At 39.0% G+C, this 15761-nt stretch overlaps 2 protein-coding genes across 2 annotated transcripts in view; one reads left to right on the plus strand and one right to left on the minus strand.

Moving 5' to 3' along the window:
• The window catches only part of COPS5 (COP9 signalosome subunit 5), a gene marked incomplete in the record, with an annotated part of 12305 nt that extends 8050 nt beyond the window's left edge, over window positions 1-4255 (minus strand). Inside the window, 2 exon segments of the mRNA XM_015826676.1 lie at window positions 1-174; window positions 4011-4255. Coding sequence (XP_015682162.1) covers window positions 1-174; window positions 4011-4162 — 326 coding nt within the window.
• Window positions 4256-5994: 1739 nt separating this feature from the next.
• The window catches only part of CSPP1 (centrosome and spindle pole associated protein 1), a gene marked incomplete in the record, with an annotated part of 51489 nt that continues 41722 nt past the window's right edge, over window positions 5995-15761 (plus strand). Inside the window, 3 exon segments of the mRNA XM_029286274.1 lie at window positions 5995-6081; window positions 10297-10435; window positions 11366-11462. Coding sequence (XP_029142107.1) covers window positions 10337-10435; window positions 11366-11462 — 196 coding nt within the window.

Consider the following 15761-nt stretch of genomic DNA (forward strand, 5'->3'; position numbering starts at 1 on the left):
CTGGTTTCAGTGCCTTCCACTGGTAAAGCAAAACTGTCCATTATGATCATCGTTTCACCATCTACTTTTCCAAGCATTAAGCCCATCACTTCTAAGTTGCCTCCTGATCTAGCATGCATGACCATCTTCAGAAGAGCCAAGGCAGAGATTTTGCAGTACTTGAAATAATGGTGGCTGCAAAGAAAAGACCAAATATCTTAAAAGGAAATAGAAATAGAAAGGAAATAGAAATAGAAAGGAAAATAGGAAAAAATACATATACATTATTTAAGCATAATGGCTCTAGAATAGAATAGAGCTGGAATGGACCTTGGAGGTCTTTTAGTCCAATCCTCTGCTCAAGCAGGATAACCTATACCATCTCAGACAAGTGACTATCTAATCTCTTCTTAAAAATCTCCACTGACGGAGCACCCACAATTTCTGGAGGCAAGCTGTTCCACTGGTTAATTGTCCTCACTGTCAGGACGTTTCTCCTTAATTCCAGGTTGCTTCTCTCTTTGATCAGTTTCCAACCATTATTTCTCGTCCTTCCCTCTGGTGCTTTGGTGAATAACATCACCCCCTCTTCTTTGTGGCAGCCCCTCAAATACTGGAATACTGCTATCATGTCTCCCCTATTTCTTCTTTTGACTAGCCAAACCCAAGTCCTGCAGCTGTTCTGGTCTCCTGGCCTTTCATCATCTTAGTTGCTCTTCTCTGAATTTTTTCCATTAGGCATTTCTATTATCAGGCTATTTTAGGTCACAAGAAAAAAATAAAAATCCACCATTAATCTTTAAGAGAACCAAAACATACTAAAGTTTTTGAAATCTCTAGAATATTTTGATAATTGAGATGTTACAAAAAGTGTAACTGGAGATAGACACTCAGAAAAGAAAATCTTGACAATTCTGAAATTATAAACATGATAAATATCCAACACCATAAGATGGGACTTAAGACTTAAGATGAGAATCTATCTACCAAAAAACAGGGAATCCGTTACTGTATATTTGTTTGTTCCAACAGCTGTTGTAGCCCGAAATTTGGCATACAACAGAATGACATCTACTAAAATTTTGTCTAGTATACATATAAGCGTTTCTCTTTCATGCCATCGTTAAGATTGTCACTACACAAAATTCATGTTTTCAACATTACATAAACTTCCCTTTGTAATATTTTGGGTGATGATCCCAAGCATTTTTTTGTATATTTATGTAGTTCCTAAAAAAGGCATTGACCGACTATGGATTATTTAATGCACCATCTGCTCAGATATATGGTATGCAGCAGGGTTTTCCCTAGAACAATTCTCTATTGAATGACAAGGAATATGTAGGAATACATCTGTAGGAATATGTTTGGATCCAGCACTGATGTCATTTTTTTCATGAAATAAATAACTTTTCATTATCCATGGCATTTTTACTGTTTCTAATTTAATAATTTCCTATATTGTACATATTTTTAATCTGTTATCTTTTTGTAGCATATTGACAATGATACAGGCTGCCGGTTATTTTAAATAAATAAAGTAGAACTATACTGCAAAACCATAAAATAACATTGTCTGATAATTCAGTAAACAGTTTAGGTAATATTGTGCATGGTTTGGATGTGGGAAATTTAGCTCAAAGCATTGCTTAATTTGAGAACTATTCTGATATCTAACTTATAGAATTACCTCTAAAAAACTGTGAATTCCTTCCTTTTTGTCAACACAGGCCACATCCTAAAGTATTCTGTATCTTAATATTCTGTGCTTTCATATTATATGTGGCTACATATAAAATGTTTGTGTATATAAGTTTCAAAAAATAAAGGTCTTTTTGAGTTGCTGAAGTAAAATGTTCTGTTCCTATTCTCAAGACATCAAAAACTTTATTGGTATGAAATATGCAATCCTATTACCAATCTCTGTCTTGGTTTTGTTCTGGCTTTCTGATCTCCAAACATGCTTGCTGGTAGCATTGTATAAATATGCAGGCTGGGCAAAGTGAGTCACTTTAAGAAAGATGTGGCCTGGCAGAAACCTCACAACCCACTTAGCACAACATTCTGGGTCTCCCAAGAAAAGTGGGGCCTGGTTAGATGTGAGGCTTGGGTAAGAAATATTGGCCAGAAGGCTCAAGCTGCTTTAGGGCAGTGGTTCTCAACCTTTTTAATGCCGCGACCCCAACCGGTCGTAAGTCGAGGACTAAACCGGTCGTAAGTCGAGGACTAAACCGGTCGTAAGTCGAGGACTACCCAACCGGTTGTAAGTCGAGGACTTTCCCTGCCCGGGAACGCCACGCATGCGTGGTTCTGCCCCCTGCGCCGGCCGAGGCGTAGCTGGCAAGCGGCAGAGACGGAGCAAGCCAACCACCAGCTGGCCCAGCTCAAGGGAGATAAGGCACCCGCCGGAAAAGGGGAAAAAAATGGCGGACAGCCTTGCTTGGCGACCCCCGTGAACTGGTCGATCGACCCCAAATGGGGTCCCGACCCACAGGTTGAGAACCACTGCTTTAGGGAGAAAAGGAAGAGGCAGACAAAAAGTTAAGGGTCTTGCTGCCCCTCTGCAAGGGTCTCTATGCTGAGAAAGGAGAGGAAAAAAATCTCTTTGCTAGGCAAAGAAATGAAGAATTCTCAAAGCAGTAAAAGAGAAAGAAAAGCAAATGAGAAGAACTCTGAAGACCTCTCTGCTCAGGAAGGGGAGAAAGAGAAAAGTGTGATTTGGGCAATCTTAATAGACTGATTTTTTAGATCGGGGTCCCCAACCCTCAGTCCGTGGACCGGCACTGGGCCGCAGCATGCCAGCAATTGGGCCGCACAATCAAGCAAAGCCCCATCCGCGGGATGCAGGCAGCACACGAAACCGCGCCCCCTCTGGTCCGTGGAAAAATCTTTTCTATAGAACTGGTCCCTGGTGCACAAAAGGTTGGGGGTCTCTGTTCTAGATTGTATCATGCTGGATAATTTGAAAATTGTATTATGTAACAACTCAATCATTTTGGCCAATATTGGTGTTCCAATGAATGACACTGTCAACTGTCAAAGTGAAACATCTATGTTTCACAGTAACGTATTTTTGTTTAATTTGTATCTAATGTCATATTGCAATATTCTTCATTTTCCTTATTTTTGACTTAGTAGAGGCATTTTATATGAATGTATGAAATGGCTTCAGTGCTATGCCCTTGGACTAATTCAGCATTCATGGCTTTTTGAGAAAGAATCACACTAATGAGAAATAGAAGGCTGTGGAATATTGTAATTTCAAAAGAGCCTCTCTCTGTGGATCATCTGATCTTCTGTAGACAGAATAATCAGCAAAGTGCATTACATTTTCTACACTCTGAAACTGTGTTATATTGCTGTTGGCTTAAGGAAGAAAACAATAGTTTATAACAGAACAGTTAAGGACAGCTTAGGCCTGTCTCGTTCATGGACAAGAGATGAGATAAAGGCAATGTTGTGGAATCCTGGCAGAAAAAAAAGTTTGCCAGGATATGTTTGCATCATGGTTACAGGCAAGAAGAGAAAGACCTAAATACATGGCTTAACTATATATTGTAAAACCCAGTAGATATGTCATTAGTTTGCTTGAAGGGCAATCCTCTAATAAATATGCCTCTCTTCACCTAATTTAATTCCATCTTCACTTTCCTTAGTTTCATCCCTGATTTCATTTTCTCCTTTTTGTTAACATCCATATGAGTGCCAAACCCTATTATTTCTACCTCCCTAGGATCTGCAAAATCCAAATTTCCATCTCTGTTTTTAAATTTAAATCCTTCACCTCTATATCCAATTAAAGAATGCAATCTCTTCTTGGACCCGTTTTTCTATCTCCCCATCCTCTCCAGATCCGCCTTGCATCAGGCTACCTCTGGGGCAAATGCACCATCACTGCTGCACCGGCCCCTTTTCCTGGCCGTGGGATCGGGCAGCGACCTCGGCAGCCGGCAGAACTCTCTGAACCAAGGCAGAGAACGAGGAACGCAGAGGGAGCGGCGGTTTTCCCTGTCGCCCAGACACCAACTTACTCCTTGGTCCATGGCTTGGCCGCCAGGATCTCCTGCTGCTGCTTGCGGTCATACTTGTAAATCTCATCGATACTCTGTGCCTCCTGCATGTTGTTAGTCATCTCCCACGTTTTCTGGGCCATCCCGCTCCCCGAAGGGCCGGCAGTCGCCATTTCACCGGCTTGTCAGGCCGAGCCAAAGAAGGCTCTGCTTCCCGGTGAACCGCCTCGGGCAGCAGGAACCTCTCGGTCCGCTGTCGGACAGCGCAAACCGGAAGTGAGGGGAGAACAGTCGTTCCTGGCGAATGGTTCCTCCCACTCTGCGAAACCTGCAGCTTGCCCCCTAATGGTAAGCGATGGAATTAGTCTCCCAAGAGCCGGGCTAGCCTCGCCTTTGATTTACTCTGCGCGTCAGGTGTGTCTCCGGGAAAAGCCCCAGGGCCAGGCCATCCAAGACAGTGTTTCTCAGTCTCAGCAATTTTAATATGTATGGACTTCAATTCCCAGAATTCCCCAACCAGCATGCCACTTCCGACGAATATTGGCACTTGAAGTCTAAACTGCTGAGTTCGAGAAACCCAGATCTAGGAGATCTCTGTGTACTGCTGGCAGCCTTTCTCCATTGTATTTAAATATGGAACTGGTTGATGGCTGCATGTCTGCGAAGAAAGGACACAGCAGAACAGACTTTGAAAGTTTAAATCATTGAAAAGCTGGGGCAAATGCCATTTGGTAATTGTTATGCATTTTAGATATATTGATAGCTAAATGAGACAATACTCTTCCCTAATTTAGTGCCCTCCAGATGTGTTGGGACTTGAAGAATTCTTGGCCATGGGAATTTTGATGGGAATTTGTTCATTAGTTAATATTTGTGGAGTGAAATTTGACTATAGCATTAACATAATGTATTTCCAGTTATTTTCCTCTAAAATATTTCTGATTCTTATCCCAGATATTTATTTAGCTTTGGTTTTTGAAATAATACTGAGTGATCAAAATAACTTAGCATTTTTGATACAAAAAGCTAGCGGTTTCCTCGTTACAATAACTGTCATATTTTGATATAGGTTTTCATGTCTGTACTGTCCCTGCAACTAGTTAGTGCTTGTTGTATTCAGACACATTTATTTTTAAGGTAAAAAAAAACCTGGACGCTCTCACACATGGCTTTCAGCTGCCTAGCAAGGAACCTGTTTGTTTTTATTTGTTAAGGAAATCAACATATTTCTCTATGCCAGCTGGTTATAACTTGAGAAGATCTCAGCACCAGATCAGAATCTATACTGCATGTTTGCAGCCCATTCTCACATGTACTTTAGCGCTGCAGCACTTTGAAGTGCCAGACCGTGGCGTAGGCTGAACATTGGTCGCTCCTCTTCTCAAACTCCTTAGCTACTCAAGTGTCCAGAAAAACAGTGGGGGGTTTTTTCCCCCACTTCGATCTAGCCTAATCTGAGCCAATTTATTATAGTGGTCTCTTTCAGCCCTAGAAAGCAGGCAATGGCAAACCATTTCTGAAATGTTGCCAAGAAAACTGCAGGGATTAATCCAGGCAGTCGCCAGTAGTCAAGATTGATTCGATGGTACAAAAAAAAAAAAAGTGTTGGGACGTCTGCTATGCCTGTTGGCAAGGGGGTTTCTGAGCTTGCACAGAGCGCTAGACAACTGCAAACAGATTAAAGCAGGGGTCCTCAACCTTGGCAAGTTTAAGACTTGTGGACTTCAATTCCCAGAATTCCTCAGCCAGCTTTGCTGGCTGAGGAATTCTGGGAGTTGAAGTCCACAAGTCTTAAAGTTGCCAAGGTTGAGGACCCCTGGATTAAAGGCTGCCCAAAAGACGTCTCATTTCTGCAACGCAGCACAGGGGACCAATAGGTCCTCGGCCACCTCTCACAAATCCGGATGTGCTTTTAATTCCAGGCAGTAGACGGCGCCGTTGGCACGCAGCCTATTCCCCCTGCTTTTTAGGTTCCTCCCTGAGAAGGCGGAGCGCTCTGAGAAGCTTCGGTTGAGACTGAGAAAAATCGGCGGGAGCCGCTGGTGGAGCACCCGCCGGCGCCTGGGCCTTTCCGGAGCGAGCGGCAGACGAGGTGAGCTTCGGGCGAGGACAATTCCGAAGACTGGTCGGTTGCAGCCCTAAAGGACTCTCATGCTGACCCAGAACTGTCCGGTAGAAGCGCGCGCCGAGAAAGCCCGTTTCTCCTTTCCGCCCCCTCGGCCCCCCTCCTCCCCCCGCTGGGGAAGGGTGAAAAATGGACCTGAAGGGGCAAGCAAAGGGGGCCCCTTGCGTGTGTCGTAGGGCTTTGGAGAGGGCTGGCAGAAGTGCCCATTCGGGTCGGGGTGGGCGAGGTTGGGCGTAGAATTGTCCTTTTAAATCAGGGGTTCTCAACCTTGGCAACTTTAAGACTTGTGGACTTCAACTCCCAGAATTCCTCAGCCAGCAAAGCTGGCTGAGGAATTCTGGGAGTTGAAGTCCACAAGTCTTAAAGTTGCCAAGGTTGAGAACCCCCGATTTAAATCCAGATGTTCGGCTCAGAAAGTCGGGTGCTTGTGGAGACGCTGCGCGGTCGGCTTTCGCCAAAGCTCTTTGGAGGCCGCAGGTTTTGTTGTACTTTGGTTGCTTAACAACGCCGTCCGGCTTCTTCTTAAAGCGACAGGCTCCCGGAAACTTGAAGCCGCTGTTTGCGCTTCTGTCTCAATTCCGAGTGGTTCGCTTTGTTCTGTATCGTTTTCTCTGGATTTAGAAGATATTTCGGATATCTGTAGCTTCTGGTTATTTGCCTATTGTAGTTCTTTGCTGCTGGAATCCTAGCCTAGGGATTTACCTCATGAAACTAGAAAACATTTAACAATAAGATGCCATCAGAACGGAATCAATCAGGTGTAAAAATACAAGTAATGCAAGTAGGAAAAATGCAAACTTAGCGGTGATTCGTTCTCCAAATGTTCTCTTTTGCGGAAATTCATTCTTCACTTCCCGAAGGCTAACAGTGAATTTGTTAATGCAACCTTGAAAGGGAAGCAATCCAGCACAGTTCTGGAAAAATGAGAATATACCATCAGAGGAAGAAGTGATAAAGAAAATCCTGGACTGTGCTGAGAACCTGTTTAATTGTTTTCTCTATTTTCTTTTTCTTCTGTGTCTTATAATAAATTATACCTCGTTCACCATACTGACCGATCTCTCATCTTTATTCTCTCTTATTTACACCTTTCCAATTTGCACCTAAATGTGTATATAATAATGTATGAAGGAAGAAAAATGCAAATAAGAAATAATGGGGCAATAAGGATAAATACTATAAAGAAGAATAAGGGGGAAAATGTAAATAATAGAAGATTACTGTTACGAAGTTGATGTTAAAATATATATTGTGTATATATGTGTATTATGTTTTGTTTTGTTTGTCGGTTTAAATAATAATAATAATAAAAAAAAAGAAAAGAAAGGGAAGCAATCCCATAATATGGCAGCTGCATTTGGAAATACTGTTTGCAGGCCTCTGCCCCTTTCATTTCATGGTCCTGTGGGTTCATCAAAACATTTGAAGGAATATTTGTACTTTTGTACTAAAGAAGTTGGATAGGCCACTTTTGTGTGATGTTTGAGCCACGGTGTTTTAATTACTTTTAATCAGATTAGTTTAAATATTTCTTTTTAATTAATTTTAAAGGTGTTTTCTATGTTTGTATTTTATCTAATTGTTAGCCGCCCTGAGTCCGCAAGGAGAAGGGCGGGATATAAATGTAATTAAATAAATAAATAAATAAATAAAAGAAGAAAAATAACACAGGAAGAGGGTTTATGAAGTGAGGGAACTTGTTGATGAAGCAAACCTCTGTGCATTATCTTTGAAAAATCCTGGGAAATGAATGAAATGTGAGAATACAGTATTAGAGAAAGGGAAACATTACCCTTTGAAAGCTACATACCATTCAGCGTCCCATTGCTTGAAAGACTTTAGAAGAGATCAAGTAGTTAATCTACAAACTTACTGAAAACTGTGGAATAGTGATTAGAAATCCTTATGGGTTTATTAAGAATGCATCATAATTAACTAATTTTACTTCATATTTTGATTAGGTGTCTTCTGTAAGTGTAGGGGTTTTCTCAAAGTGTGCAGTAGTACGATCTTCTAAAATAATACATCTTTGTGCAACCCCATCATGAATAAAACTAAAAAACAAAACTATTGTGACTGGAAAATAGTTCTGACAGAAGTTAGACCTTTAAGCCTAGCCATCTCTTAAAATTAGTTTGGGGCTTTACTCCATATGAACTTACTTTATATGAACAGACCCACAGTAGGTTTGTCCAGACAAAGCACAAACAAGTTTTAAAGCACTTCCACTTTGTTTGCAGAAACTTGATCAGCATTTTTTAAAAATTACAATTTTTCTAAATTACTTGTGACCTCTGGAAAATTGCAACCCATAATTTGAGGATCTCAGCCTTAGTAGATTGTGGATATTGTGTGCATAATTTGATATTAGTAAATCATTTGAGGACAAATTTGTACAATTCTGATCTAAGTACTTAATCATGGGCAGGAGGGCCAGCAACTATCCACCTAAATTACGACAGAACTTTCGGTACAAATCCCTCACGAGTAACTTTAAAGAAAGAAGTTGATCTTACTCTATAGTCCACGACACGATCATGGTCCGGACAACAATGAAAAGTTGTGAAAATACGTTATAAAATTCTAAATGATGTTATCCGTGTTTTCTCTTACTCGTCTCCTGACGAAGAATACTTTAGACACTGAGAGAAGCATTTATGTTTGGCTTTAATAAAATATGACAAATGGGAGCTGTGATCTATATCATCCAAATGCAGGAGAATTAATAATTATTTTAAGTTACAGAAAAGCAGATTCCAGAATATGTTTTTAATGATAGGAGAAATTTGATGCTGGAAGCAGTTGTGAGGTTCCCTTCCTTTCATTGGATGTGTTTAAGCAGAATCTGGAGAGCCATTTGACAGAGATGCTTTAATTTATATTCTAGCACAGAGACCCAATAATTTAAATGATCCCTTCTCATTTTTTTATGAAACAAGAAAAAAGGTTTACTTTTAGTACTGAGTTCTTGAATCAGAAGGTATACTAGCAGTCCTAGGATGTGTATATGATTGTTATTACTATTACTACATTTCATTGGAGAATACAGGTAGTCCTTGACTTACAGCCATTCATTTAGTGACCATTCAAATTTACAATGGCACAGAAAAAAATGACATGACTATTAGGAACATTACAGCATCCCCACAGTCATGTGATTAAAATTTGAGCACTTAGCAACCAGCATCTATTTACAACAGTCACTTAACAATCGCTTTGTTTTGCAAAATAAATTCTGGTCCCATTTGTGGTCACAAGTCGAGGACTATCTGTAGTAAGTGATAGTTGCTTGAGGTATATATTCTGTGCTATCTTTCCAATTTGCAAGCCATCAATTTGAAATTTAATTCATACTATGTAATTGATGAGAATAGGTATCTGTTTTGACATTAGGGTTTGTAGAGTTACAGAAGTGGAGTTCTGTAAGCATTTTTACATTTCATTGTTGGAATAATTTATAGAGTCTGTGTTGGTTTTAAGAAATGTCTGCCCAATTCTTCCTACAACAGGGAGCAGGATAGCTGGAGGAGAACTGCTGAGGAGGTAGGGGGGACATTTAGCCTGTAGCTTTTGAGTTTGTAGAGGCAGACAATGGAATTAGACTGGGCTACAACAGAATCCTTTGCTGCCGGAGATTATCCTTATTTTGTTTTATTCTGTGCAGTTCTGTATCATGAAACATTTACTTGCCCCAGAGGTAGCCCTTTAATTCTTTTCAGTAAATCAGTCTTTGATATGATTAAATCTGTACAACCAGAGCCTATAATTTTTTATAACAAGTAATTTACATATGAAATGAGGTATGTAATTTTTATTTAATGATAAGGAAAGAATGTGCATCCTTTTCAAGGCAGCCATTTATCGTTTGTCTAACTTGAATGTAATTCTTTTTGTTCATTCTTTCACTTATATTCCATTGTTTTACATGTAGGTATTTAAGATCATTCTAAAGCCTAAAAAAACAATATAGTTTTCAGAATAAAATTTTGTATGGATCTTCCCTTTAAGATAAAGTTAAATAATGATTTTGATTCTTATTTAGTAGAACAAATTATTTATGCCCAATTTGTTTTTTTTTCTTCTTAATTACTTTGGGATTTAAAAAACCCAATAGTCTGAATTATATTAACTAAGCAAATTTAGGCACCTAGTAAAATAGTGTTTCCTTTATTTATCCATTAGGTACTATCTTCAGTTAGATTATTATTTCCAGAAGTAAACAATGATGGCTGAGAACCTAGACAAGTTCCTTGAACACAAAGCGAGGTTGTTACAGGACAAGGCAAAACTTGAAAATGATCCCCCATATATGGAGATGCAGGTAAGATTTTATTTTAAAACAAATACATTAACACAGCACTCTTCCTTTAATTTTGCTTCTGTAGTTCAGGTTAAAGATCTTACAGATCTTTCTGTCCAATGGTCCAATCACATTGAGATTTGCTGTTTAATCCATATTAGACTATACCTACAAACTTCACAGAGGGGATGAACAATACAATATACATATTCCTCTATTCCCGTGGTGGCGAACCTATGGCATGCATGCCACAGGTGGCACGCAGAGTCCTCTGGGCACGCGCGCTGTCGCCCCAGTCCTAGGTCTTCAGCTGGATTTTATAAAACCTTTTCGCTTTAGGCCTCCGCCACCGTGTGCAAAAAAAAAAAGTTCAATCAATCAACCAATTTCAACTTCTCGCAGGAAAAAAAAAGATCTCGCAAAGTTGGAATTGATTGATTGAACTTTTTAGTCCTCCCCAGTCTGCCATTACCACCGCAGCCACACCCACCCAATGGGCCACGCCCACCCAATGGGCCACGTCCACCCGGCACCTGACGATACATAAGTGGGTTTTGGGTTGCAGTTTGGGCACTTGGTCTCTAAAAGGTTCGCCATTACTGCTCTGTTCTATACAGTTAGCTGACTACCTCTTCTTATGATTCTAAATTATGCAATTCAAAAGCTTATATTGTTAATGTATTTTGGAGAAAAAAACCCTGATATATCAAGGAAACAGGACTATCTTGCTCTATTAGATCAATCTTCTGTTGAAAAATATGAAAATGACTGAACTTGTTTTCCCCACTACTCCATTAACCCTAGCTTTCAAACCAAAAGTTGGAAGGAGGGGGTGAAGAATCACCAGAAAGCTAGTTCTATGTCTTTTTTATGCTTTTTCTTACTCAGGGTAGCACAAATTGGTACCTTTTGCATACATTTGTTTGTGCCTTACCATTTTTTCTTTTTCAGAATAAAAATGCAGAGAAACTTTCAAAGGCTAGTGAATTATTAATCTCCATGGCTAAAGAAAACATCCCACCGAATAGTCAACATATTGCTTTGCATGGTATTATTTTTTTATAATGGTTATTGTGTTGTAGTCAGTGGGAAATGGTTACATTGATCTAAAAGTTGAATTTATCGTATCCTTTTTATCATAGGTTCAAAATATTTTAAGCTAAGTTTTTAAATATGATGTGGTGATAAGCCCGAATGGCCTGGTTCATACTTCATGTTTAATGGATATCTTTGCAGTGTAATGCTTTTTTGAGGGAAGGTGTGATGTCATTTGATTTAAAAAAAGGCCCCTATGTACCCTGTCACCTCCATCCCTCAACCCAACTATATTGAGCTCTTACCTTGCCACCAACCATCTTTTTAGAGAAGGTATGGTGTCAGGATTCACTTAGGCATGGCGGGCGATCTTCACTGGGACCTGGATGAATGAATGCCCCATTTCTGGTACTCTTAGACTCTTGGTTGGGTTCAGAAATGTGGACCATATCATCTTTCTAGACCATCTGTAAGAGCTGAGGACTGAGGGCATTATTCTTTGATGGTTCCAATCTTATCAAGCAGTTAATTCCAGTTTCTAGTCATTGCAGGAAGAGCAGTTGCTTCAATATGAGACTGCAGGACTTGTTTATCCCTCCCATGTTTATTAATGCCTGTATGCAACTGCTGGTCATTTATTCTTTGGAGTAAAATATCCTTAGTATACTGATGATGTATACTCATCATGTTTAACTGTATATTGCCACTTCAGATAAGGTCAGAGGTTTAACGGATTGAATGTTCAGATTAGGCTGTAGCAAGACGAAAGTGTTGGTAGTTTGTAAACATCTTGACAGAAATATTGGTCTCAGTGGTAGTTCTAAGTCCCCAAAAGAGTAGGTCTATGTCTTGACTTATGGCTCCAGCTGGAATAGCAATTGAAACTATAGCAAGGGAGGTTTGGCAATGGTAACTCAGACTTGATCATCATGGAACAAAACCGCACATGGAGTTGCTTTGAAAATGAGTCTGAAACTGCATTTGATTCTGAATGTATTAACTAGACTGCTATTAGGGGAAACCTGCTATTGCAGGGTTAGGGCTATTTGGGGGTCACTGCACTGGACTTCTGTTTGCAATTTAGCATGCTCACTATTACCTAGAAGGCCCTATGAAGTATTACTACGTTTTATCAGGACAATATTAAAATGACTTACTAACATGATCCTGCCTATCTTCTATGGACACCTAGAAAGAACCTGCTCAAAGTCTCCTGTTGAGAGCAGATAAGATAGGCGGAAGCCAGAAAGCAGTATCTCTCTGTACAGTCTCCCATTGTGGATCATGTTCCCGCCAGTGGTGTTCTTTGTCTATTCTCTTTTTATGTCTATAGAGATTCTTAGTCATCCAGGTCATAGTTATCTCAAGGGTGCTTTTTCACGAGGCAACTGGACTTTCTTGTTTTTCTTTGAAGACGTTTTGCTTCTCATCCAAGAAGCTTCTTTAGCTTCTACAATTATTACAAGTGAGAGGGATTTACCACTAATTACAGATTTATTGATATAATTTATGTAACATAATATAATTGGACAGGAAAAAAAAACAGTGACAAAAAATTAGATGAAAGAGGCTGGAAATCCAGACACTGGATTTCTTAATAAAACATTGGTTGGGAAAAGAGCCTGTTAATTTTTTAGCTAATGCCACTTTTTTACTTTGCCATTTCTCTTTTCTCTTCATCCAACCCGATCTCATTGCCAGAAAATGTGTAAATTGTGTAAATTTTTGCATATTGAAACAAAGTTCATATGGAATGTCCATACTTTCATACAGTATTTATGATAAAACTTTTGTCTTAATAAATAGGAATTTGGTGTTTAATTAAGATCAGAATAGTTTTCTTGTTTACCTCTTCTTTTCCGTAAAAAAACTTTAAAATTCAAAGGATCAGGAACTTTCTCTTTTCTATACCAAAAGATCACAGATACTTTTGTAATTTACCATTGCTGAACATATATATGCTTAGAAGTATTTTGTGTTGTGAGTAGTCTGGCAGTGGTAAAAGTGACATCACTAGAAGTGACCTAAAATAACAATTAAATGTAGCTTACCCTCAGAGGCCTCTTGGGAAAACATCATGACAGCACCAAAAATAGTATGTGTTCCATATTTAGATTTTGATTTGTAAATGTTTTGATCTTAGAAAGTAAAAATCATCTTGTTCAAATAGGCCAGCTGTAGTCTAACATACTAGCAGTTATGAGCTTAATGAATTTGGAAATTTCATAAATAAGGATAATTTAGTGAACATTTTCCCTGGTTGCTTTACTATTTGAAAAAAATACATATCAATGAAAATTCCCATTTTGGGTGGTAGTAGCTACTGCTATACTTCCATACAGTATACCTCTTATTAATCTATTTAGCATATAAAATTTAGCATATTTTATTTACCAAAACAGGACTGTAGCTTTCAGGTTAAATTAATTAATACATGTAATATTGCTCATTAAGGCATTCTCCATAGTTGCAAAATATTGATAATAGTACAAAACAGACTATTAGTACTTATTACTATTAATACATTTGTATGTACAGTATTACCAAGCAATTGATCGTGGAATTTATGAAATCCAACTGCCATTGAAAAGAGACCAAGCATTATGGCTAGGTATATTTAGCTATCTGCTTTCCAGTAAGCTGTAAGGATCTCTTACAGTTATCCTTGTTGAAAATATTTCCATGATGTCATAGAGGGCCAGTGTTCATAAACTGCTGTTATGTTATATGCTTATTATGGTATATAATGCATTATGAGGTTCAGCAAGGAGGGTTTACTTATCAGAGTCAACATATAAAAAAAGTATTCGATCTCGAGTCAAACTGTTTGTACGGATTTCAAATTTACAACACGCTGGAACCTCTATGAGACATAAAAGGACAGTATATAATTAGACAATTAGTAGAATTAGGAGACGATGAAAAAATATGGTCTTTTCAAGGAAACGAAGAATTTTTTTAGTAACTCATTATGAAGTCTAATCAAACTCATAGTGATGTTCAAGACAGATCCACTAAGTTTAATGGAGTTAAAGGAGTATTTAATTATGTAAACATTCTTAATGACCCTGACCTGATGTAGCCTCCCTATCACAAGACCCATCACAAGCCTCTCACTGATGATTCATAGGTGACCCAACACAAGACCCTCACTTGACACACCCACACCTGAAGCCCTTATAAACAGAACACTGACATCCCCTAAACTCTGCTGAAGATGTTACCTAGCCTGGTAACGAAACATTCAGAAACCAACCCACAAGCTCGAAGAACGAACCTTCACCCTCTTCCTACATCCGAGCTATAGATATTCGCCACTATTGCATACTCAATGTTTATTTCTATTTATGTTGAAAAGTTTTTAATGTTTTAATTATTTTAACTAGTTGCTTTCTGTGTGCTACCCAGAATCACATTGTGAGATTGGCAGCTATATAATTCCAATAGATGCAGATTTAGCCATTAACCTTGTATTGTCTTTATGACTAGTTCCATAACATTACATCTGAGATTCTGATATTAGGGTTTGCTCTTACTTGTTAATTGTGGCTTTTGTTTTTTTATTTAAATAACTGGATTACATGGAATCTATTCTTAAAGTCAGCTGGATGACCCTGGGTCAGAATATATTTATTTTTATTTTTCTGATTCCTTTTGGAGAAGAAAGTTTAAATAAAATAGGGGAAATTAGTATTTCTAATATCTAAACAGAGAGACAGTTTGGTGTAGTGGTTAATTCATCAGGTTAGAAATTGGGAGACCATGAGTTCTAGTTCTGCATTAGGCCCTAAGCCAACTGGATGACCCTGGGTCAGTTTATCTTAGCCTTAGGAAGGAGGCAGGAGCAAACCATTTGTGAAAAATCTTGCCAAGAAAACTGCAGGGACTGGGTCCAGGCAGTCTCCAAAAATTGGACAAAATTGAATGGAAGAAAAAAAGAGTTAGATTTATTTATTTTATTTATTTTATTTTATTAAATTTATACCCCGCCCTTCTCCCGGAGGACTCAGGGCGGCTTACAGCCAGTTTAAAAACAATAATACAATACCATACAAAATTTAAAAATGATTAAAAATAAATATTTGAATAGGCCGCTTCTACTAAAATTTTGTTAAACCAATTAAAATACCCCTAGGCCAGTCCTGCCCGCTGAAATAACCAAGTCTTGAGGGCGCGGCGGAAGGAGGGGAGATCCGGAATCACCCGGATCTCTGGGGGCAGCTCGTTCCAGAGGGTGGGTGCTCCGACAGAGAAGGCTCTCCCCCTGGGTGTCGCCAGCCGACACTGTCTGGTTGACGGCACCCTGAGGAGG

Source organism: Protobothrops mucrosquamatus, unplaced genomic scaffold (assembly GCF_001527695.2).
Source record: "Protobothrops mucrosquamatus isolate PMUCROS unplaced genomic scaffold, P.Mucros_1.0 scaffold3229, whole genome shotgun sequence".
NCBI classification, from domain to species: Eukaryota; Metazoa; Chordata; class Lepidosauria; order Squamata; family Viperidae; genus Protobothrops; species Protobothrops mucrosquamatus.